Source organism: Phaseolus vulgaris, chromosome 1 (assembly GCF_000499845.2).
Source record: "Phaseolus vulgaris cultivar G19833 chromosome 1, P. vulgaris v2.0, whole genome shotgun sequence".
NCBI lineage: Eukaryota > Viridiplantae > Streptophyta > Magnoliopsida > Fabales > Fabaceae > Phaseolus > Phaseolus vulgaris.
In genome coordinates this window covers 15,540,712-15,565,067 of record NC_023759.2, presented here as the reverse complement: position 1 = coordinate 15,565,067, position 24,356 = coordinate 15,540,712, and the positions used below count along the sequence as shown (strand labels likewise).

General features: G+C 34.7%; 2 protein-coding genes and 1 long non-coding RNA gene across 6 annotated transcripts; 2 read left to right on the top strand and 1 right to left on the bottom strand.

Annotated features, from left to right (window-relative positions):
• Positions 1–8,905: 8,905 nt before the first annotated feature.
• Positions 8,906–12,489, top strand: LOC137813674 (squamosa promoter-binding-like protein 18). 4 transcript variants are annotated; one of them, XM_068616053.1, is made up of 5 exons: positions 9,065–9,214; positions 9,285–9,360; positions 9,623–10,048; positions 10,165–10,301; positions 11,628–12,489. In XM_068616053.1, the coding sequence occupies exons 3-5, from the start codon at positions 9,690–9,692 to the stop codon at positions 12,224–12,226; spliced, it is 1,095 nt and encodes a 364-aa protein (XP_068472154.1). In that variant the 5' UTR covers positions 9,065–9,214; positions 9,285–9,360; positions 9,623–9,689; the 3' UTR covers positions 12,227–12,489. The 4 variants fall into 4 exon arrangements, with proteins under 4 accessions (XP_068472153.1, XP_068472152.1, XP_068472154.1 ...); XM_068616054.1 differs by having other exon boundaries at positions 9,066–9,205; XM_068616052.1 differs by lacking the exon at positions 9,285–9,360 and having other exon boundaries at positions 8,906–9,214.
• Positions 12,490–15,042: 2,553 nt separating this feature from the next.
• On the top strand, positions 15,043–15,492 carry LOC137815587 (uncharacterized mitochondrial protein AtMg00810-like). Its single transcript, XM_068618702.1, has one exon. The coding sequence runs from the start codon at positions 15,043–15,045 to the stop codon at positions 15,490–15,492; it is 450 nt and encodes a 149-aa protein (XP_068474803.1).
• Positions 15,493–18,011: 2,519 nt separating this feature from the next.
• LOC137813673 (uncharacterized) lies at positions 18,012–18,891 on the bottom strand. Its single transcript, XR_011081477.1, has 2 exons — positions 18,734–18,891; positions 18,012–18,191 (listed from the first exon to the last, which is right to left on the bottom strand). It is a non-coding gene; the product is annotated as an uncharacterized lncRNA (long non-coding RNA).
• Between the last annotated feature and the right edge of the window lie 5,465 nt (positions 18,892–24,356).

Below are 24,356 nucleotides of genomic sequence, written 5' to 3'. Positions count from 1 at the left end.
AGATATTCACCTCGGTAGAACACCCTCAGACAAATGGTTAGGTTGAATAAGCTAATAGAGTCTTATTGAGAGGATTGAAGAGGAGAGTAGAAAAGGCTAAGGGAGCTTGGTCAGAAGAAGTTCCCAGAATTTTGTGGGCCTATCACACCACCCCTCAGTCAACAACTAAAGAGACGCCCTTCAGTTTGGTATATGGGTCAGACACCATGATACTAGTAGAAATACAAGAGAACTCTCCTTGGTTTCAAAGCTTCGTGGTTGAGGAATCTAACATAGGAAGGAAGGCGAACCTGGACTTGTTAGATGAGGTGCGTGAACATGCCCGTATTAACTCGGAGGCTTTAAAGAGAAAGGTGGAGCTGAGGCAAAAGACCAAGACGAGACCTCGGTAGTTCAAGGTTGTCGACTTGGTGATGTGAAAGGCTTATCCCTACAAGTTAGAAAACAAGTTAGCTCCAAAGTGGACTGGCCTGTTTTGCGTAGTTGAGGTGCTCGGGAATGGAGTGTATAGGCTGGAAACCCTGGAGGGGGGAGCCATTCCTTGATTGTGGAACGTGACAAACCTCAAGTTTTAATTTAGTTAAGATTTTGTTTTAATTCTTCCTTTTTTAACAATATGATGATTAAGGTGATGCTCTTTTTCCCTTGAAGGGGTTTTTTAATGAGGTCATCTAGTGATAAATTTGTTCTTGAAATATGGTGCATTAGTTTTGTTGATTTATTTGAGTTACCACATGATAAGTCGACCTAGCTCAGTGTTAGTACAATTATCCAAGCATAGGCGCCCTGTGAGACTAGTTTGTCTGGTGATTCCCTTGATCTAAATGTCAAGTAAGACGACCTAGCTCGGTGTCAGTACGACTACCCGAGTATAGGCGCCCTACGCATAAATCAGTTATCTAGTGTCATGTAAGACAACCTAGCTCGGGGTTAGTATGACTACCCAAGTATAGGCGTCTACACGTAAATTGGTTATCTAGTGTCAGGTAAGATAACCTAGTTTGGTGTCAGCACGACTACCTGAGTATAAGCGCCCTGTGCGTGAAATGGTTATCTAGTGTCATGTAAGACGACCTAACTCGGTGTCAGTACAACTACCTGAGTATAGGCGTCTTATGCGTAAAATTGATGTAAAGGAAGTATTTGGCAAGGTAAGACGCCCTAACTCAGTGTAAGAACGACTACCCGAATATAGACGCTCTACAAATTGATTTGTTATGACTGAGTTGTTTAATCCAATGCAAGATAAGACGACCTAACTTGGCATAAGAGCATGGTCGTTCAAGCGGTTGATCTCGGCCCGTAGGTTTTCTACCTCCCTCTGAAGCTCCACGACCCTTTGATCTTTAGATTATTTCTGATCTCGTGCTTTAGAAATAGCCAAGCAACCCATGGCAAAGGTCTGCCCAATCTGCTTCATGGCGTCGCGAAAAAGGTGGTCTTCGTCGAGGGCCATGAGCCTGTCCTTGGAATTGCTGGGCAGGAAGGCGTGTTCACCATAGGTTGGGACGTCGAAGCTCGGATCCCACAAAGCTCTTCCTCTTAGAACTCTCCGCTTCGCCTTCCTGGATGACAATTACATCTCAGTGCAGAGCCTGGCCTTCTGAGGGAACAACGTCCTGATGGGGGACTCGACCATCCAAGTGAGAATGCTCAGTAGGGGAGCAGTTGCTTTCCTTTTTCATTTAAAAACAAGCCCTAAGGTGGTTTCCTCATTCTGCTCAGTCGGGGCTTGAGTAATGGTGACTGGAGCTTTCTTTTTCTAAGCTAAGGAATCCTTGGGCATGTTGGTAGCTGCCCTTATTCTTTTAGCCATCTCGGCTAGCTATGCCTTATTGATATTAGATAACATCCTCCTTGCAAAGAAAATAAGTAAATGGTTAATAAGTGGTAGCAGAGTTATTTTCACCAAGCGTGGGAAATGAGGAGTACCAATATAAGCCTTCAGGGCACCGGGAAGGTACTCTTTGGTTATTAGGTAGGAGGTGTCGAAGACGACCTTCAAGCTCGAAAGGAATTGGCAGATCCCTTGATCTTTTGTTGATAGATCTTTCAGGCACCGAGCACTCTGGAATCTGGGCTCAAGGGTCCAATATAAGGGAAATCCATCCAAAAAGGTTGGATTTCTTGTTGAGACTCGAACTTTAACGAATTTTCCTTTAAAATTCTTATACAAAGACTAGAAGAGGGAAAGCATGGCTCTTCTAGGGGCACCGTTCAGGGACACCCACAGTTTACTACTTGTGTGTTTAGCTTCAAAGAAGTATAAAAAGACTTCAACAGACGACGAGATGTCGAACTGAGCACAAAAAGTAAAGCATGGATGAATGCCCAACTATTAGGGTGTAGCTGGGTAGGGACGACGTTGAGCTTGGTCAAAAGCTTTTTTTCGAAGATGGACAAAGGGAGATGTAAGAGGACCCTTTTGAAAAAGGTAGCTAAAAAGAAACAGAACGGACCCTCAGGGTCTGGGGACTCATCACAACATATGGGCCTGCCCTCTACACTCTACGATTTTTACATGACTCTCATGTTTCTTACTCATGGTAACCATTCTCTCTTAAATCTTTAAGACGCTGATGGGTGGTATAATAAGAGGTTTCTTTCAAAAGATCTTTTTTGGACCAAGGGTACATAACACTGTAATCCATTGCATAGATAACTAGCACACAAGCACAAACACAAACACAAACTAGATACAAGCAATTCAGGGAAGAGAAAATGAGTCCAAAGGAAATAACAGTTCAGACAAAGAAGGTGAATCGAAAGAAAATCCCAATTCAAACAATGCAATTGGTAAGGAGAATGAGCATTCGATCTTAGAGATTGGTGGAAGGAAAATACCTGGTGTGATAGTTGATTTAAAAGAAGAAGTGTGAAGGAAGCTTTTTGGTGTAGGAGAGGTTTGGGAGCGCAAGAGTTTATGAAGTATGAAGGTTACGTGAAGAGTAAGAGAGGAGAAATAGGATAAGATAATTATCCCAGGAAAGGTTAGCATAAGAGAAAGACAAACTCTTTCAGTTATCATGTATTGTTTCAATTGTAGATATGTATCTCAGAGAGAATGGATAAGATGTTAGTATTTAGGCTTATTATGAGAAAAATACAATTATTTTCTTTGAAATTAGGTTTATCAATTTATCAATGTTGATTTATAAAAATATGCACTGAAGTTTGTCATTAACATCATAAAGTATAATATACAATTATTTAATTATAATTATTACTTTAGTATAGACATGATAATATATTTAAATAAATAAATAAATAATAAAATATGAATATAATTATATTTAAGTTAATATATTATCAACACCTATTTTTAAATAAAATAATATAATTAAGTATTACTTTATTAAAAAGATATAAAAATGTAACCTCATTTATTAAAATAAAAAATTATAAATTTATTTAAAAAATTAAAAATATATAAATGTTATTAAAAGTATATGAAATATTTTTTTTAGAATATAAAAGTTTGAATAACATATGCAACCCTAGATTAAACTTCTCCTCAATATTACTCAAACACTCAGGTTTGAGAATATTTAAAATGGAGGCAGTTATTTTCATGAGATATCTCTAAATTTGTAAGAAAGGGACTCTATTCTCACTTCTTTTTTTTTCATGATTTCGGGGTAAGTTCAGATTTAATTGGTTTCTTTAGGACTTTTTTTTCCTGTTGATAAAGGCACTCACGACACTATCACATTCTCTTTTCTTTTTATTGTAAATTCCTCAATCTTCCACCCTTTAATTCCATCTGTGTATTATTTTCAATTATTAAAGTCACAGGAGTCGCACATGATCAACTGCTATACTCTTAGGTGTGTAGCCATTTATATATTAAAAAATAAGAAATGTTTTAAATTGGTGAAACAAAATGATGAATTATCCACCAACAAGAATGATCATAATAGAATTAATTGGTATGAAAGAAATAATATTATTGTAATTTAAGCCAAGACCGGTTGAAGTCAAGAATACTTAAGGGGTTAGTCAAGAGTAAGTACAATCCCAAAGAATACTTTATTAAGCCTAAAGTGATTGTAGTTAAGAATACTCAAGGGAACAATTAGAAGTGACCATGAGTCCAAATAATACTCAAAATGTACTTCACAACATTCACCTTCCTAATGGAACTCAATATGTAGATTGAGAGCTACATATAGTTTGTTGTGACAAACGAACTAGTATAAATTAGTGTGTGTATTTCTCTCTTCCCTAATCTATTTAAATTACATGTTATTATTCCTTGTACAAACTTAAGAAGAAAAGTGATTGTGAAAACACATATTTAATTATTATTATTATTTATTTAATCATTACAATCAATTTTTTAACTTGCATTTGCCATGATCCATCAAACACAAGAAATATGATATGATAATTTGTTAGAGCCGATTAGAAAATCATATTAGGCAAGTCACTCAATGGAGTTGTAATTGTATCTGATATGATACATCAGATGAAATAGTTATAGTTTGACCGTTTTGATAAACTAAACTATCATTCAAGTATTGTCAATCGAACGATTTTTGCAAAAATATTTTAAACTTGATAAGAACACAATTCAACCCTGCCTTCTTGTATTTTTTCATATTTTCACACGGGTTCATCTAATAGTGTAGACTACATCCAACTCTCAATCAACTAATTGAATTTTAGTATGCAAACTACTATTACAAGTTTTAAATCGAGTATTATTTGGAACACAACAACTCTTGGCTAAATACTCAAGTATTATTTGGACACACAATCACTTCATGCTAAAAACTATAGTATATTTTAGAACTCAACCACTCCTAACTAAACACCCAAGTATTGTTTGGACATGCAACCACTCCTAGCCAAAAACTCGAGTATTTTTTGAAACTTAACCTCTCCTTACTAAACTACATGAATATTTTTTGAACCCCAACCATTCCTAGCTAACCCATTGCGTATTCTTTGGAACATAATCACTCCTAACTAAGACAAAGTATTATTTTGACAACACCCTTTCTTGGATAAACAAGTATTGTTTGGACAACAGTTAGTCGTAGGAAACACAATTAGGGTTTGTATAAAGATGTGATAAAAAAATATCACATAGGTTCATTCACTAGAGACGATCAACGTCTTATGATGCATACAAAGTATAAACACTTTACTAAGTTGTTAAATGAACATAACAATGTTCTTTGAAGAAAATTTCTGAGCATAAAATATTTTTGTAGCGTTTTAGCACTTACGAATCGTTCTCTTCTCTTTCTTATTCTTCAAAGGATAACTTTATAAAAAAAACTCAAAAGAAATGTTGTTCCAAATCCTTTTCTGGCCGTTGAGAGTTTTGAAATCAAATATTTTCATCCTTTAGCATCTAACAAGCTTGAACGCAAAAACACATTAAATATACTCCATGCAGCATTAAATGTTAATCTCCTATTCAAGCAACATCTCGATAGCTGACAATACTTATCAACACTAGGTTAAAGAGCTTTTTTACTTAAAACAAAGTGAAATCGAAGACCGTGCAAGACAAATAATTGAATCAGAGTTGACATATGCTTGACTCTTTTCTTCAATTTTGCATCTTGGAACAATGCGGGTCAAAAGAATGTAGCTTATAACAACCTAGTTATTACCCTTTCTCTAGTTTGTATGCTTCTAGTTTTCCACTTTCAACAAATATAAAGTATTTCAAATAATATTTTGAAGACCACCCTAAAGATCCTCAACATTCAAGGAAGAAACAAAACCTAGCGGACTTCAAGACCCAAGAAAAAGAAGAAACTCTCGAGGATGAAGTGCCACCAAATTCAAGAAGAAATTTCTTTCAAGAAAAGGGAGATGATGTGATCACGAAATCAAAATCTTCAATTGAAAAAAGGTCAAAACAAGATTCCTCAAGAATAGTAGGCAAAGAATACAAAAATGCAAAAAAAAAAAAAAAAAAATTAGAAGAAAATCTCTCATACGAAAAAGAAAAAATATCTTGAAAAATTAATTTATGGGGTGTTCACCTAAATATTTATCCTTGATTGCAAGTGTTCATTATTTCAGCAGGCTTAAGCTTTTTTTAAAAGTATTTGAGGCTTCGAATCAGAGTTCTTAGTCTCTTCCATCTCCTTTGTCTGATGTACCTGAGTTTTCGAGTTTAAAGAATATTGTTATTTCACAAGAGAAGGATGTTCCCAATTGGATGCTTGAGGATTTTGACATTTTTAAATCAAAATTATGCTCATCTTTTTTTCTCCCATCCTGGAAACATCTATGATTGGGTAATATTATTTAGTCCTCTTCCCTTCCCCTTGCGAAAACCTTGGTTTTATGGAAACTCATTCACAATAGGTTTCCTACAGATCTTGAGGCTCAACATAGAGGGGTGGTTTTTTGTTCCATGTGCTCTTTATATAAATCTCACAAAGATTCTATTTCTCATCTCTTTTTTGAATGCTCTGATGTTCTATATGTTTGGACTTGGCTTCATAAAGTTTTTCCTATGATGACTTTTTCTTCTTTTGTGGACCTAATATTTTTTTTTAAAGTTTCTTGGGAGTCCTCTTGTTGAACTAGATGGACTTGCTACTATCTTGTTTTCAATTTGGATGAGGAGGAGTTATTCTAGGTTTCAATAGGTGATTAGTACCCATTTTTCCATTTATTCTATTAAGAGCTACATTACAATATATTTGATGTTTCTATCTTAAAGTTCTTTGGTATCAGTACTAGGCTTGAAAAAGTCTCCAAGCCTAACTAGGTTTTATGGAGTTTTTCTCTTGTTGGTTGGGTTAAAGTCAACATTGATGGTGTTGTTAGAGGTTCTATTGGCCTTGTTGTTTGTGCCAAGATCTTTATAGAGTGAGTATGGAGGAGTGTTTTGGTGGCTTTTCTTCTTTGCTTGGATTCAATCTTCCCTCTTTGCTTAGTTTATGAGACTATCATTGCTATTGAGCATGCTAAAGAGGCTGGTTACAAACGTTTGTGGTTGGAGAGTGATTCTACCTTGGTATGCTTTGCTTTTTCTTCCAAGCATCTCGGTTCCAGGTCTATCTCCAATATATGGAATAAATATTTATATTTTTGTAAAGATATTGATTTTAAAGTTTCTTATATTTTTAGAGAGGACAACCACTATGTTGATAAGCTTGCTTCTTTATGGTTTTATGGTTGAGCAATAAGCTTGAACATATTTTGTATAACAAATATGTCATCTAGCATTTCTTTATATTTTTCCATAGTATTATAAACTCTCCATGTATCGTTTTGTTTAGATTGTTTAAGGAATTATCTTCTTTTAGAAATATGAATATATAAAGTTTAATCTAATTATTTGAATTTGAATTTATAAAAGCTCAATTTAGTTTTTTTTTAGACAATATGGATTCAGATTTCGTCCTAATGCATTATTTAAATTTAAAATGGATTGATATTTTTACATTATTTAGATTTTGTTCATTAACAATAACAATTTAATACATCTTACTTCCTTAATCTTGTGATATGTTTTTTAAAAACAAAATCGTGACGAAATTTAGAACTTCAAAATAAATAATATTTCAGTTATTAATCTTCATTATACTATATTATTTTAACTAAGAGCTCATGTTTAAAATATATTAGATTAGTTGAATGAAAAAACTGATATAATTTTATTGATTTTTTTCATCCCTAACAATATTATGCAATTATCTTTGTTAATTTTATTTGCAATATTTTTTTAGGATAAAGAAAACCTTAAAAGAGATTGCATAAGAAGAAAGTGGGAATCAACAATAATTCGTCATCTTAAACCAGCACCAAAACCAAAAGTTTAACCAATTAACCAATCCCAAAAGTTATACCAATTAACCAATCCCTAAAGTGTGGAGAATATGCACTAATCATTTCTAATGAACTAAAACATTGTTGTTTTGTTTCACCTAAGCTTCATCCCTTGGACTATCAAACTTGAGCCTGTTCAAGTACAATTCTACCCACAAAAACCAAAACCAACAACTCATAACTCTCAACTCTATGTGTCTCTCTCTCCTTTTGTGTTCTTACTTTTTTTCATTTGTTACTATTGCTGATTGTTGGAAAGTTGCATGTACAGTCCAAAGTTGAAGTCACTTTCTCCGCCTTACTATATTTTCATTTGGCCACAACCATTATTCATTCTACATACATTATTTTAGGAGTGTTAACTCATTGTGTCATCATCAATTAAAATTTATGAATTATAAAGAACTTATTAAACTAAAACTGAAATTCATCATCTTTATATTTTCTAATAAATCGTAATTAGTAATAAATTGAAAGCAGCATACAAAAGGGTGTTATTACATTGCGAAGATTGAAACAAAAAATAGACATGTGATTTTGTTTTCGACATATGGTAAATTTGAAGTTTTACTTATCACTCTAGGATGAGACAAATATGAGTTCTTCTATAAGTATTTTGAGTTCCATGACTTGAGTTCATTCCTTCATCTAGGTTTTTGTAAAAAGGTTTATTAATATTTTGATTACCTTGGAAATTTTATTTAATATACTGGGCGGCCTATTTTGAATTTTTTTAATTCTGTCCTTAAATTAATGTTTTAATTAGTTCTCAATTTTTTAAAATTTTTATAATTAGACCTGTTAATGAAATCGCCTTAAATTTTTATTTTCTGACACTTTAAACCACTATAAACTAATTACAAAAACGCAATTATCAAAAAATTACAATATTAAATATATGGTTACAATTATTTAATTCGAAGACATGATTAAATTTTTCAAAATGTTCGAGATTTGAGGATGAATTAAACCAAAGTTTAACTAATATGAGATTTAAATTCGTTTATAAGTTTGAAATTTCTACACAAAAAAAACTATTTTTTTCTATCATTACTTTAATGAAGAATGACCTAAAAAAGGAAGTCAAAAATCAAAGACCAGTGAAACTTACCGGTAAGAAAACAACAGGGAAAAAAAAAAGGAGAAAGAAAAAGAACAGTGTTTTGCATAATTTTTTGTTGAGTAAAGGTAATTGCTTCCTATTGATCCAGATTGTGTCTCCTACTCCACATCTAGAGCTCATTGAATTGGAGTTGGTGAGCCACTTTTTCGCTCCAACAAGTTTTTTCTCTTCTCAGAGACAAACTCAAAACATGGGTCTTGCACCTTCTCTGCCCATTTTCTTGGAGGCCTATCTGCAGCTTTGAGAATTTAAGGGATTTAAGATTTACATAACTATGTCAGTTTGGTGAGGTTTTTCTCTATTTTTTATTTTTGAATGTGAAAGCTTTGTGTCTTATTTTTATATTCTCTCACAGAAAACAACAAAACTCCTTGAATTGACATTAATTTCTTTTCAACCCCTCTGAGGGTCAAGTTGCATTTGAGGTTGAGGTGACGTTCATGTCTATAGTCTTTCAGAATATCTTCCAATATCCATCTCTTTTTATTTTTTTCTTTCAATTTTTTGCAACCTTTTCAGTTAATGCATTTATTCTTTTGGTTTCCTCGGGGAACCCAATTCTGATTTCCCTCTTGGTGTTGTTGATTGACCCCTTTATCCTGTTTTGGTTCCTAAGTCAAAGTCTTCTTCAGCTTGTGGTGATAACACAAGGGGATTCAAGTTCTGATTCCTGTGTGAGTGAGTGCCTTACAGGTTTGGCTTTGGCATCTTAAAAGGGACATAAAGCATCATAGTTTGTGGGAGGAACTAACTGTTGGTTATGGATTGGGACGGGAAAGAGTTTGCCTGGGATCCACGTGGGTTGGAGCTGGCTAATGGTGAAGGACAGAGGAATGAAGCTGCTTCGGTGGATTTGAGGCTTGGTGAGGAAAAATCAGTTCCAGAAGTTGCTAAGGACCCAAGAGACTCCAAAACTGTGTCTTCACCATCTGGGTCATCAAAAAGATCCCGCCTTCAGAATGGATCACAGAATATGTGCTGTTCTGTTGATGGATGCAGCTCTGACCTCAGTGATTGCAGAGAGTATCATAGGCGCCATAGGGTCTGTGAAAAGCACTCCAAAACCCCAGTTGTGTTGGTGGGGGGGAAGCAACAACGGTTCTGCCAGCAATGCAGCAGGTATGGTTTGGAGTTTGGCTATGTGGGAGTTGGAGATTTAGGGATTGGGATGTGTTCCCTTCTGATGTTTGGTTTGATGTGTTTTGTAACATGGGGTGTTGACAATTGTTGTGTAGGTTTCACTCACTTGGGGAGTTTGATGAAGTTAAGAGGAGTTGTAGGAAAAGGCTTGATGGGCATAACAGGCGCAGGAGGAAACCTCAGCCTCCCTCTCTTTTCATGGCTACTGAGAAATTCATGTACAATTACAAAGGTTTGTGCCAAGAGAGCCTTTTGTCTATTATTGTTAAATTGGTCTCAGTTGTGTGATTGAGTTGGAGTAAGTGTGAAAGGATAACCCCAATTGGACAGAAACAACAGAACCCTGTCACCAAACTGTAACCCTTTAGTTTTAAGCTGCTTAGTGATATGAAGCTATGTGAAATTAGAATTAGAACTTTGCTTAAGGTTATTTCAATTTTTGTAATATGCTGAATTCTATGCTAAGATTATACTTAGCCTTTACTATTTGGATTGTTGTCATGATAAAGCTAATTGATCATCAATCTTTAACTTTTACTAGAAACTTGGTGTTGGAATATGACATTTAGATCATACATGGTTCCCATGGAGTTCAATTGTTCGTTAAGTTTGTTGGAAGAAAAAAATAAGTAGAAGAGGATTTCTATTTCTTGAAACTCTTTATATGAGAGTAGAGACCTTAGTTTATGCTATATTTACCTGTAGGCTGTCAGTCTATTTCTTCTATTGACATATTCAATATTTTGAGCTATACTTTCAAAAGCTAAATGCTAAGTGCATAACATTTCATAAAACAATAAGTCACTCCTAATTCGATTGTCATGTGTGGTAAATACATAACCCTTTTTATTTTTAATTAAAGAAAAAGCCTCAAAAGCATTATTTAAGGAATTAAAAGTAGAAATGTATAATGAGAAAGTGTAATATTTAATGTTACAAAGCAAGTGGGAGGATTGGTCGAAGAATATTGTAGGAAGATTTAGAATTGAACAACACTAAGGTCTTAAGTTAGAACCTAAGACTTCATGCAAATCACCTCAACTTTCTAGGCCAACCCTAGCGACTTATCAAAAGTGCCTATAGAAATGCATTTAAGTTGTCCTTTAGAATTATTCGTTATTGATTCCTTAATTAGTGTATTGTGATTACTCCTTAACTAGACCCTTAATTAAATTAAAAAAAAATGTTATTCCCCTCCTATCTTGGAAAGAAAGTATTATTGAAAATGTAAATGCATTTAATGTTTTGGAAGTACTAAGACAACTTCAATATTTACCATACAATAGAAGGTAAGTAGAAGGATATAAAATTATTCTTAAACCATTGGTTTTAGACTGATATTAAAGATACAAAAGTGAACATTTTAGGGAAATAGAACATCATTATGTCTGAAATACAGAATTCATTTACTTCCTTTCTTTGATATTAACAAAAAATGTTGAACTATTCTAATCAGTTTCTTGTCATTTTTTTCATTAACAACAGTTTCTTGTCATTATTTCCCATCTTCCACTAATGTAATTAATGTGAACTTTTGCACTACCTTTCTACAAATTAGGACCAAGAATCCTGCATTTTGGGAGCCCGGAGACCTATGTCAACCCTATTATGAGGAGTATGTGGTCTGCCACTGCTAAAACTGGAGCTGAATCTGGTTATGATCCACCTCGACTTTTATACAGAATTGACAAGCACAAGCAAGACAAGGGACATCCTCTTTGGCAAGAAAATGATCCTATAGTAGGCAATGGTAATGAAGCAATGCTTGAAACTCCCATTTGTCAGCCTATTCATGGCACCATTACCCCATCAACCGGTGGAAAGAGCAGCCGAAAGCACTCTTCAGATGCAAAACCTGGATCCTTTGACTCAGGTTGTGCTCTCTATCTTCTGTCAACACTTCAATCACAAAGCCCAGAATCGAGTATGGTGCAATCTAGCATCACCTGTCCAATGCAATCTCCATCAGGATCTGTGCATTTTGATACTGTGAATGAATATGCGTACTCAGAAACGGAAAAAGATAAGCCTAGTGGTCAAGTATTGGTTCTTGATGCAAACACCACCAACCTTCACTACAATGGAATGCTGCAAATGGGGCTCGATGGTTTGGTTGAAAATGACGACCCACTGACACTTCCCTTCTTGTGGGAGTAGGTAGTTAAGTGGTTACGTCTTTTGTGACATTTATGGATTCAAAACCTTATCTGTGTGTACTCCGATGCTTAAAGCTTTAACTTCTTGAAGCTTTCAATAAGGGTCCTTTGTTGCTGTCAATTGAGTTGTAGTTGCACAATTGATTGTGCTGCTGAGGATGAAATCGATTGTCTGCCGTTATCTATTTTCTTTCACTTGTCATGAGATCAGTTTGAACAGTTCTTGAGTTGTTTTCTTTGATGGAAGATTTTAATATTTGTTGAGATTTTGGTTCATGATAGATAAATATCCCATTTGATGTACTAAAAAACAATCAAGATGGAATGCAATGTCTATAACTATAACTTTGTATTAAGCATAGCTTGGTGATTATTGACCACATGAAGTAATGTGCACGACAAAATCAACGAAGTTGGAGTAGGGTCAACACCTTTTCTAATTGGGTGGATGAAAGGTGGCAGATGGTGTCCACTTTTAGAAAGAAATCAGAATCAAATGGGAATTCAGATGGCCTTTGTTCCCTTAAATGATGGGGTTTGAAGAAAAGTTAGTGGTAACACACTGTATATCCAATAGCTATGGTGTTTTAAATTAGAAAAATAATTCCAACACGGTCTCTTAGAAGAAGTGCCTTTGAGTCACTCTACATATTTTCCCAATATGTTTTATTTTTCACTGATGGGTTTGGAGCAAGCTAGGACAGGGACCGACAACTAGAAAATTGTTGATATGACATCTTTCACTCTCATGCTTGCCTAAACTGTGAATGTACAACAACGACAGCAGTAGCGACTCCCACGATATTCTGGCTCCGGCGATTTTGACGATATTTCGGTGGCAGTGATGACAGTGAGTGATGGTGGGGCGATGCCTAACGGTAATTGAATCTTAACCCTAGACTCTAGATATCATATCAAGAATGAAGAAAATAAAAATAAAATTGAAATTCTTTGTGGAAAATACACACACATAAGGGTGTTTATTTATAGATGAAAACAATAACAAAATTAATAACATAATAACAAAATAATATAAATTATGGACTACAACTGGATCTATGGATCTATCTCCTACCATTGGACCCAATCTGTCTCCGACCACTATGCTAGTGACGACTAGATTTATGACTTCTTCCGCTGCCACTATGCCCAATCCATCTATTTATACTAATTATGTCTATTTTCATTCTTCTATTGACAAATTGGATGAAACTAATTATTACACTTGGGTCTCAGATATTAAATTATGGCTTAAGAGTCAAGATATGTGATCATCTTACCCAATGTGTTCACAATGTTGTTGAAGATGAGGCTTCTCGTTGGTATCAATTATGCATTGTTATTAAAATTACTATTCACTCATCTTTAAACACAAGTTTTTCGTGTTTTTGAGACGTGTTCAAAAGTTTGGGAACATGCAAAATTATTATACACCAATGATACTCAACATCTTTATGGTGTATGTTCAAATCTCCTTACCGTTGTTTCTCCCAAACGTCTTGATGGTACAATGACTGAATGTTTGGGTAAACTACATGCTCTTCTTCACGATTTTAATGACTTATTGCCTCCTGCCTCTACTCCTTCTCAAGAACCAGAGCAACAATCCAAACTCTTCATGTTATTGGGCTTACATAACCTTCCTGATGATTATTCTCATGTTCGAGATTAGATTTTGGGATCTCCTATTCCCAATTTTACTTTCAGATGTTCTACCCTTTTGCGTGTGCCATGTAAACACATCACTAATATACCTCTTCTAGTTGATGGCTCTTCTACTTTAATTCCTCAATGTTATGATTGCACTCGCCCTTCCAAGTCGGACAAAGGGTGTTACAATTGTGACCATTATGGAAAACTTGGCCACAAAATTGATCGGTGTTATGCCTTACATGGTCGTTCTCCTAGATCTGTTGCGATTGCTCAAACTGTTCTTGTACAACCTTCTACTATGGACCCTACTTCATCTGATATTTCAGGACAACTTACAATTTTCGATGAATTTCTTAAATGGTATGAGGATTGTCAGAACTCTGGTTCCAGCTTTTGTTGCACATTCAGGTACACCTTTTGTTGGCCTTACTCACTCCAATTCTCTTGGTCCTTGGGTTCTCGACTTAGGTGCCACCAATCATATTATTGGTAATAAATCTTTCTTCTTCTTCTTTATCTACCTCTGGTTATTTACAATCCATTACCATGGCCAATGACTCTAGGGTCTCATCCCATGGTGTTGGGACTATTCATCTTCTTCCTTCTTTGTCTATTGATAATGTTCTTTATGTTCCTAGGTCTCTTATGGTGAAGAATGGTGAAGATGATCACACTACTTGGAGGGTGGGAAACTCCAAGATAAGTGAAGGAAGAGCCGCCACTTGAAATGCTCACACACTCAAGATAAGACCAAAACATTTAAGAGACAAAGCTCACTAATCACTCAAGCAAAGTTTATTTACTATATTCAAAATCTAGTTGAAAATACATACGAGGCAAGGCACCCTATTTATAGGAATGGGTGCCTTGGTGGGGAAGATGGGGGAGCGGTAGAAAAGGTATATGAGAGAGGCGGCCTAGGGGTTTGACCTAGGTCAATGTCGCCCCTTAGTCCTAGCTTACCTTCTAAAGGTAGGGCACAAGCTAAAATGATAACTACACCCTCCCTATTATGTTAAATGGACCATACTCTACTAAAATTAAAAATAAAGGGACTAGTTGTTGCTCAACTCCCATGGCTTGGGCTCTACTCTTGATGATCCTCTAAGGAATAATGGACCCTAAAGCACTGGCTAGTGGTGTGTCCTGACCTAGCCCTAGATCATGTGTCATGCTCTTGGTCATCCTTCTAGAGGGTTGGGCTTGGTCAGTGGATGCTCTATCTCTCAGGTCTTCATCAGTATCTATCTTGTAGTATATCTTGATGGCATTGTTCTTACAGGCAGTGGAATCTTACAAGTAAAACAACACCTTTGTCAACACTTTCAGACAAAAGATCTTGGCAAACTCAGATATTTTTTTGGGATTGAGGTAGCACAATCAAAGGATGGTATTGTTATTTCTCAGAAAAAGTATGCATTAGATATTTTGGAGGAAACTGGATTAATGAATTCAAAATCTGCTGAAACACCTATGGATCCTAATGTCAAACTCCTACCTAGTCAGGGGGAGCCTCTCTCAGATCTTGAGAAGTACAGAAGATTATCTAAAAAAATGAACTATCTTACAGTCACTCGTCCGAATATTTCATTTGTTGTTAATGTGGTGAGTTAATTTTTTCATTCACCATGTGTTGATAATTGAAATGCATTCATTCGTATATAAAAATACAATAAAGGTTCTACTGGAAAAGACTTGTTATATGGTCACAATAATCATACTAGAGTTGTATTTTATTCAGATGTTGATTGGGTAAGGTCTCCGTCTGATAAAAGATCTACTTCCGAATATTGTGTTTCTATTGATGATAATTTAATTTCTTGGAAGAGGAAGAAACAAAATATTATGACAATATCTAGTGCTGAAGCGAAATATAGAGTTATGGCTTTAGCTACTTGTTAGCTTATTTGGCTTAAACAGTTACTAAAAAAATTGCAATTTGGTGAAGCAATAAAATGACATTCATATGTGATAATCAGGCTGCCCTTCATATTATGTCAAATCTCATCTTTCATTAAAGCACCAAACATATTGAGATTGATTGTCATTTCATTCAAGAAAAGATTGTGTCTGGAGACATCAAGACTGAATTTGTTAATTCAAATGATCAATTAACAAATATTTTCTTATAAATGCAATATTATATCTTCAAAGCAACACGCCATTTATTTTGGTATTATTAGGAAATATGAGAATAAACATTAGCATTTTTCTTTGATTATGTCGTTGTTAAAATGTGAAAGAGACTAGTTGTCTCAATTTGTGTTTTTCTTTCTTTGAAACAATATTAGTGATCACATAAACAAAAATAAAGATTAAAGTATATATCACTACAAGAAAAACATGAAATAGAAACCAATTTTAGAGACAAAAAATAAGTAATGATTATAGTAACTAAATTAGAGACTATTTTAGGAACTAATAAAAATTTTGGTTTCTAAATTAGTTTCTATTGTTAAATAGTTTCTAAATTGGTATCTAATTAGCTACCAAAGTTTTAACTACCAATTATTTAGTTTCCAAATTTAGTAGCAAAAACCTTGGTTGCTAATTAGAAATCAATTAAAAACCATTTAACAATAATAAAAATTAATTTAGAAACCAAAAAATTTTTTAGTCTCTAAAATGGTCTTTAATTTAGTCATTATAACAACTAATTATTTTTTGTATCTAAAATTGGTTTTTATTTCATGATTTTCTTGTAGTATATATAGTATTTTATTCAGTGAACTTGTTCAAATCAACAAAAATTTTATTAATTTATGTGAACTTATTTTAATATAGATCGAGAGAAATTTGCCCTTCCTTTACCACCTCACAATAGGCATAAAAAGCAAGAAATCAATAAACTTATGATTTTTCAAAATAGTTTCTTTTTCAGATTAAAACTAATTTTAATAGTTGTGCAGGGTAGATGAGGGTTTAAATATATATATTTTTTATACTCAATACCACTGGTAGAGCTCATAACGGGCAGGGGAGCCTGGATTCCCCAACTTCGTCGCCAGTTCACTACTTTTGAGATTTTTTTTTTCGATAGTAAAATCAAGGATCAGTGTTGTTGGTGATTAAAGTCACGGTAGTTGTTCCATACCATTTGTTCATGTGAAAGGTAAGTGATATGAGTTGAATTAGGATTAGCACACTTTGATTGATTAAATTTCACTTTTATTAAGATTTGAATTTCACAAATAAGGTGAGACTCAGTGAGGATCGCCACTGGACATGAAATTAACTAGGTGGTTAAATAAGAGTGAATGTTCTTTTCAAAGAGTAAAAGCAGAAAAAAAAACACAATTAAGGTGATGAATGTGGAAACAAGAGAAGACAAATATATGATAGAAGAGTACAAGTAAGGGAATGTCAAATAGAGGTGAAACTAGAATAAGAAAAGAAAAGGAAACTTAGATGTGTGGAGAACTTCAATGGAGATGGAAGAATGGAGGAGTTCACGCCACTTAGAGTAGGAGAATTCCAAGATAAGTGATGAATAAGTCTCCACTTGAATAGTCTACTAAAGATAAGACTTACAGAACTTTTGAATACTTATAAATTCACTCAAATAGAGTTTCTTTACTAAAAATAAGGTGTAATTTACAAGAGGGGATGACCGCCTATTTATAGTGTTAGGTGTCATGTGATTAAGAGAAAAGAGGAAGATTCAAATTTGTGCTTAATGTGTCAAGTGTGACTAGGAACACGCCACACCCAAGGCTTTCTAGGAAGCTGGGTTTTGTCTCCCTACTGGGTCCAAATGGAAGCCCAATTTATTACATTAAATCCATAATCTAGACAAATACAAGAGAAGGGAAAATAGTTGGTGCTCAGGCCCTAACTTATGTGTTATGCTCCTAGTAACTCTTTGAGAAATAGTATGTTAGAATTATAAACCTTAAACAAGAGAGAGAGTGAATTGTTGATGAAAGATTTTCGCAAGTATTGAAGGTAGAGTGAAAGAATATGAAGAATCAATCAATTATAAACTGTTCAGCCAATTAGAAAACTGTTTTTAGTTTGATTCCAGAAAATCAACCAGTTGTTCTTGCGAAACAACCGATTGTTTATATCAGCAGTATATAAAATCAAAGCTAAAGCAGTTTAAAGAGTGTAAGGATAGAGAGATACACACAAGATGTTTATACTGGTTCACTCTTAACCAAAAGCTACATCCAATCCTCGACTAACAAATGAGAATTCACTATGTAATCAAACCTAGATTACACAACACACACCAAGAGTGATTATCTTGACCCCCTTAAGAACACACACCACTCTTTGGAAGTACACACAGTTTCCAGAACAACTCTCTCAAACTGCATCACACCAAATCACAAATAAATACAATGATTAAGGAAAAAGGAAATAGAATACACCTAGGTGAAATCAAAGATTACAATCCAGAATTGCAAGACAATTCTATTTCGCACTTTGAGATGATCCAATAGCACTTTGAATTCTTGAAAACTAATTTTGATTGATCTCTCTTTCTTAGTTAATGACTAGGAGCATAAAACAACCTTTTTATACTCCTATCAGATGGTTAAAATATTTATTTCAAGAACCAAAAGCAGTTTGAATCATTTAAATTAGATTGGTACATCTTAATAATATTCTATTTAGGTTTTCAGAAGAAAAAAAAAGATGAATTTTTTAAACAATTGGTTGAATTGGTTTGTCAGCAAAGTCAAGCTTTTCAAATCTTTTTCAATATCCACTACGTGTAAAAAAATTGGTTGAATCGACATTTCAACATGTTAAATTTTCACACTCTTTAGAAAACACATTATTTTTCAAAAGGATTAAAATTTAATTAACCTTGGATCATCATAAATAGGGGATTAACAAATTAAAATACCTATAGACACACACACAACTAGCAGCAAGGTCTTCAAGCATTCTTCTTGGATTTGGAGACATTAAAGCACTTTCTTCAACAATCTCCCTCTAATTGATGAAGACAAATCTCTAGTTTGCTTTTGTTGTAGTGTTTGAATTTGATAGATCCTGCAAAACCTAATTTGTGCATATACAAAGCATACAAAGCATACATAGCTTCTGCATTAGCTTTTAAGTAGAAAAACCAGTAAAAGAAAGTGTAAAATCAGTGCAGAATTAACGTGCAGATCAAAGTTTCAGTTTAGAGCTATAGAAGAATAAGGCACCATAGACTGTAGCAGCAACATACAACACACAAAAATCACCAATTCTCCCCCTATTTGTCTTCACAAATAAAATAGGAGAAGGGATAAAAACATAATTAATAAATACATCAATAAGAAGAATGAAAATTAAAGCATAAAATCCTTCAATCCTCCTTGCATATTGGAGCTTAAATAACTGGTTCTAGACAGCCTCAATTTGTTCATCCAGATTCTGCAACCTAGCCATACAAAACTCATGATGATTTCGTTGATCATATGCCAAGCTATCCATGGGATTTATCATCAACCTCCCAAAGGGTGTCATGGAAGTGATACAATCATTCATAATTCTAGTGCTTGGACTAGCACCATAGGCTTCACCAGGAACATCAATGCCTTGATCTCCCTGTCTAGTTTGGTGTTTTTCAACTCCATCATCTCCATAATTAGCGGCAGCTTGATCATCGTCATCAACTTCAGCTTGGTTTCCAGTAGAAACCCCCTTTATTCTCCATCTTTGCTTACCCATTTGTCTTCAACTTTAATGAATCTCATCTTTCTAAGTGATCCATTATTGACTTCATGTGATGGCTTCACCACCTCAGATAATTCTTCCTCAAGATCAATTTCAAAGTAATGCATAAACTTTGAGATAAGAATAACATAGGGATAGTGGTAGTCACTTAACCTCATTGATTTTTGCATGTGTTCTTTGAAGATATGAATCCAATTAACCTTGATTTTCTTCATGATGCAGTATATAAGAACAAGATCCTCAGTAAGAGTTGAATGATTGGTGCATCTTGGAGTCTGCATCCAAGATACTATGAAAGCAATGAATCTTTCATTTAACTTCAAGCCTCCCACAAAAAAAGCCCTTCACTTTAGACTTAGAACTTTTGAGGCAACTTCTATAATACTGCATTTTGTTGTTTCAAATTTATGTTGAAGGTTGAAGTTGTGCTGCTTTTGGTTTGAACTTAGTCTAGGATGTTTAGAATTCTTGTAAAGATCATTCCCAGTCCCTTGCACAGGCTGGTTCAATCTATTTTAAAAGAGAAAAGTGTTTTTCTAAGCAAAGAGAAAAACAACTGGTTGAATTCACAATATAATCGATTGTTTGTGACTTAGCTTGATTGAAGGTTTTCAAAACTATTTTTGACTTGGTTAATAACCGTCTAACCAATTCAACCGGTTAAAACAATTTTTCGATCGATTGATTGTCACATTTCATAACAGCTTTTCGAAAACCTGTTAGATATGTTTTCAATTGGATCAAAACTGTTTTGACTCATGATTAACTGCCTAGAACGGCTAGTTTTAAGAGCTATAAGTATGACTTCTCTTTGTATTTCAAAAACAACAAGAAAACACATTTACAGTGAGATCGTAATTGTTTTTTAGAAGAGATTCAAATCAAGTTTTGCAAGATTGCTAAATAGTTGTGCATTGATTCAAAATTTGATCTTAGGAGCCCTGTGATTCTTGTAAATTCAGGTGTAATTTGTTCCTTTCTAATTCTTGTATTTGTTTTTTTATAAACTTGTGAAGTGTGTGAAAAACCTGTAAGGTCAGAGGGGGTTCTGACTAAGGTTGTGTGTTTAGCAAAGAGGGTGAGTGGTTATTGTGGTATCAAGATCACCTCTTTGTGATTGTGTGTATTGTAATCTATGATTGGTTATTAGTGGAACCTAGTGGTTGTTCTGGAAACTGGATGTAGCTCAAGGTTGAGTGAACCAATATAAATTGGTTGTGTAATCTCTCTCTCTCTCTCTCACTCCTTATAAACTGTTTGATTTAATTCTGTTTTTGTTGCTGCCATAAACAACCGGTTAAAACGAAGTTTCAACCTATTGAAATTCTGCAAACAGTTTCTTTTACATTGTTTGACTGGCTTCCTTGATTACTTCTTTTGTGATTGTTGTTAAAACTTCATTCTTGTCCAATCTTTTCGAAAATCTTTTGACAAACAATTCACCCTCCTCTCTTGTTTAAGCCATTAATTCTAACACACACATGGGGAGTAATCTCCATATTATTGAACTTAAAGCTTTCATGTCTCCAAATCCATGAAGATTACTTGAAGACTAGGTTGTTGCTTCTGGGCATGGGTTCTGGGTAGATTAGAATTTGTCAATCCACTCTTAGCTTAATCCAAAAGTGAATTAATCAAGTTCTTTCAAAAGAAAAATGTTTTTCAAAGTAGTGAAAAATAACTTGTTGATTTATCGTTTCGATCAGTTGTTTTACACTAGGTGGTTTTAAAAAGGATTTGAAAAAGCTGAATTTGGCTGACCTCACAGTCAAGGCCAATTCAATCGTTTAATCGAGCTTTCAATTGATTGTTTTTTTAAAAATCTTAACAAAATTGGTAAGTCTGGTAAATATGTAAGTCTGGTAAATATGTTTTCCTTGATTCAAAACTTTTTTTGCCGTGGATTGAAAGTCTAAAACGACTATTTTTTAGGCTATATAATTGTTGTTTACATCACTAAAAAATGAGAGAGATTAGATTACCAAAAAGTTTAAAAGTTTTTCAAGATTGCTTAAGGCTTTGCTTTGGTCAAGAGTGGAATAGGAACTGTTGTAATCCTTTTGTTAGGTGTGATCTTTCCTGTTCTTCCTTGTATTTCATTTCATATTTGATAACTTGTAAGGTACTGGTGTGTACAGTCAGACGGTGTTCTAACTTGTAATGTTTGTGTTTCAAAGAGGGTGAGTGTTCTTGAAGGGTTCAAGATCACCTTTTTGGTGTTTGTGTTGTGTAATCTGTGATTGATTACCTAATGGAATACCAAAAGGTTTCTAGGGACTGGATGTAGCTCAAATTAAGAGTGAACCAGTATAAACATTGTGTGTGAATCTCTCTATCCCTCACTGCTTTAAAACTGTTTGATCTGTGTTTTTGTAAACCGCTGATAAAAACATTCGGTTGATTCACATAAAGAACCAATTGATTTTCTGGAATCAATTTAAAACAATTTTGTTTCATGGTTGATCCGATTCCTTCTTCTGCAATCTGCATTAATCCTCATTCTTGTCCAGTATTTTCGAAAATCTTTCATTAAACAATTCACCCCCCCTTGTATAAACCTTTAATTTTAACAATTGGCATCAAGAGCTAGGTGCTTGAAAGTCACTCAAGTTTTGATTCAAAAATTTCTTCTACATGGCTGATAAACTACCCTTTGGGGAGAGTGCTTCTATTAATATCTGTGGTGCAAACTATCAGTTCTGGAATATTAGAATGAAAATTTGTGTACAATCAACCTTGGTCTGAATAGACTGAATCAGATAGGAAGAAAGCTAAATTTGATTGGGTTGCGAAAAATATAATAACATCTGCATTCAGTTCTGATGAATTCTTCAGGGTATCACAGTGTAAATCTGCAAAGGAGATGTGGGATATCCTTGAAGTCACTCATGAATGGACAAATGATGTGAAGAGAGCAAAGAAGCATGCTCTCATTTAAGAGTATGAAATGTTTAGAATGCAGAAGGGAGAGACAATCTCTAAAGTGTAGAAAAGATTCTCTCATATTATTAATCATCTTATGAGCCTAGGAAATACTTTTGAGAAAGAGGAACTCAATATCAAGATTCTCAAATATTTTGACAAAACATGGCAACCAAAGGTCAGAACAATCTCAGAATCCAGAGATTTGACTTCCAGACTACAACTTCATTGTTTGGGAAGCTTAAAGAGCATGAGTTGGAGATGAACAGGCTGTTTGTTCAAGAAAATGAAGACAAGCATGTTAGAAGCATTGCTCTAAAGACTGCTGGTCATGGAAGGTGTCAAGAATCAAGTGATGATAGTGATGAAGATACCTTTAGCCTGTTGTCCAAGAAATTCAGCAAATTCTTGAAGAAGAACAACAACAAGAATCACTCCTCTAATAGGTACAAGAAGTCAAATGATTTTAACACTAACAAGTATACATGTTTTGGCTATGGTGAGTAGGGACACATCAAAGCAGACTGTCCCAACAGTGACAACAAAAAGAAAGCAGAAATCAAGAAAAGTGAGAGAAGAGGCAAAGCCAAGAAGGCATGCATAGCTTGGCAAGATAATGAGGTGTCTTCCTCTAGCTCCTCCTCAGAAGATGCAGAAGTCAGTCTTTGTTCAAAGGCAAAGGAAGAATATGAATCAAGTACTGTAAGTTCAAACTTTTCCATTAATGTTGAAAACTATAGTCAGCTTCTTGAAGCTTTCAAAGAAACTCATGAAGAAGCTAATAGATTGGCCCACGTAAGCAATAAGTTGAAAGGCTTAAATAAATGGTTGGAAACTAAAGTCAAAACCTTAGAAGAAGAGCTGGAAAACTCCAGAAATGATTTTGAAACTCTTGAACTGATTTACAAAAACTCTTCTTGTGAGTGTGACTCAAGCTTTTGTAAAAACTATGAATCTCTAGAAAATAAGATTCATTATCTTGTGAAAACTGTGGATAAACATTCAAAAGGAAAATCCAACTTTGAGAATGTATTAACATCTCAAAATTGTGTCTTTGGAAAATCTGGACTTAGCCTTAATCCACATAGCAAGAACAGTGGCATTTCAAAATCTTTTTCAACCATTGCAGAAAAACAACCAATTGATAAGTTGAATAACTGGTTGTTTCTTGCTTTTATTGTATGAAAAAAGCATTTCATACACTGGCTGTTTCTTTCAAAATATTTTCCTTTGGCAGTGCGGCAGATGAAGTACCTTGTGGTTGCCATAAAATATTTCACAAAGTGGATAGAGCAGTAGCGCACATCACAACCCACAAGATCCAACACTTTGTGTGGAAAAACATAGTGTGTCGCTTTTGAATCCCAAAACGGTTGGTGTCTGATAATGGTACCCAGTTTGCGAGCCAACAGTTGGGCAAACTATGTACAAAGCTGGGGGTAAAGCAGGTGTTCACATTTGTCGAACACCCCCATTTGAGTCTGTCAACCGAGTTTTGCTCAGAGGTCTGAAGAGAAGGCTAGATAAAGCCAAAGGGACCTGGGAAGAAGAAGTTCCAAGAATTGTATGGGCTTACCACACTACTCCCCAGTCCACAACCAGAGAAACACCCTTTAGCTTGGTGTATGGTTCGGACGCGATGATTCCAGTAGAAATCCAAGAGAACTCGCCACGTTTCCAGAACTTCGTAGTTGAAGAGTCCAACGAAGAGAGAAGGGTGAACCTGGACCTACTGAACGAAGTAAGGGAGGAAGCAAGAATCAAGGTTGAAGCCTTGAAGAGAAGGGTGGAATACAAGTACAACTCCAAGCTGAGACCTCGCCAGTTCCAGGTCGTCGACCTGGTGATGCGAAAGGCCACCCGTACCAGCTAGAGAACAA

Excerpts from the sequence above, each read along its gene's own strand:
- LOC137813674 (XM_068616052.1), top strand. The coding sequence starts at position 9,690 with ATGGATTGGGACGGGAAAGAGTTTGCCTGGGATCCACGTGGGTTGGAG. Across the intron at positions 10,049-10,164 it reads TTCTGCCAGCAATGCAGCAG|GTTTCACTCACTTGGGGAGT; the intron begins GTATGGTTTGGA and ends ATTGTTGTGTAG. Across the intron at positions 10,302-11,627 it reads ATTCATGTACAATTACAAAG|GACCAAGAATCCTGCATTTT; the intron begins GTTTGTGCCAAG and ends TCTACAAATTAG.
- LOC137815587 (XM_068618702.1), top strand. The coding sequence starts at position 15,043 with ATGTGTCATGCTCTTGGTCATCCTTCTAGAGGGTTGGGCTTGGTCAGT.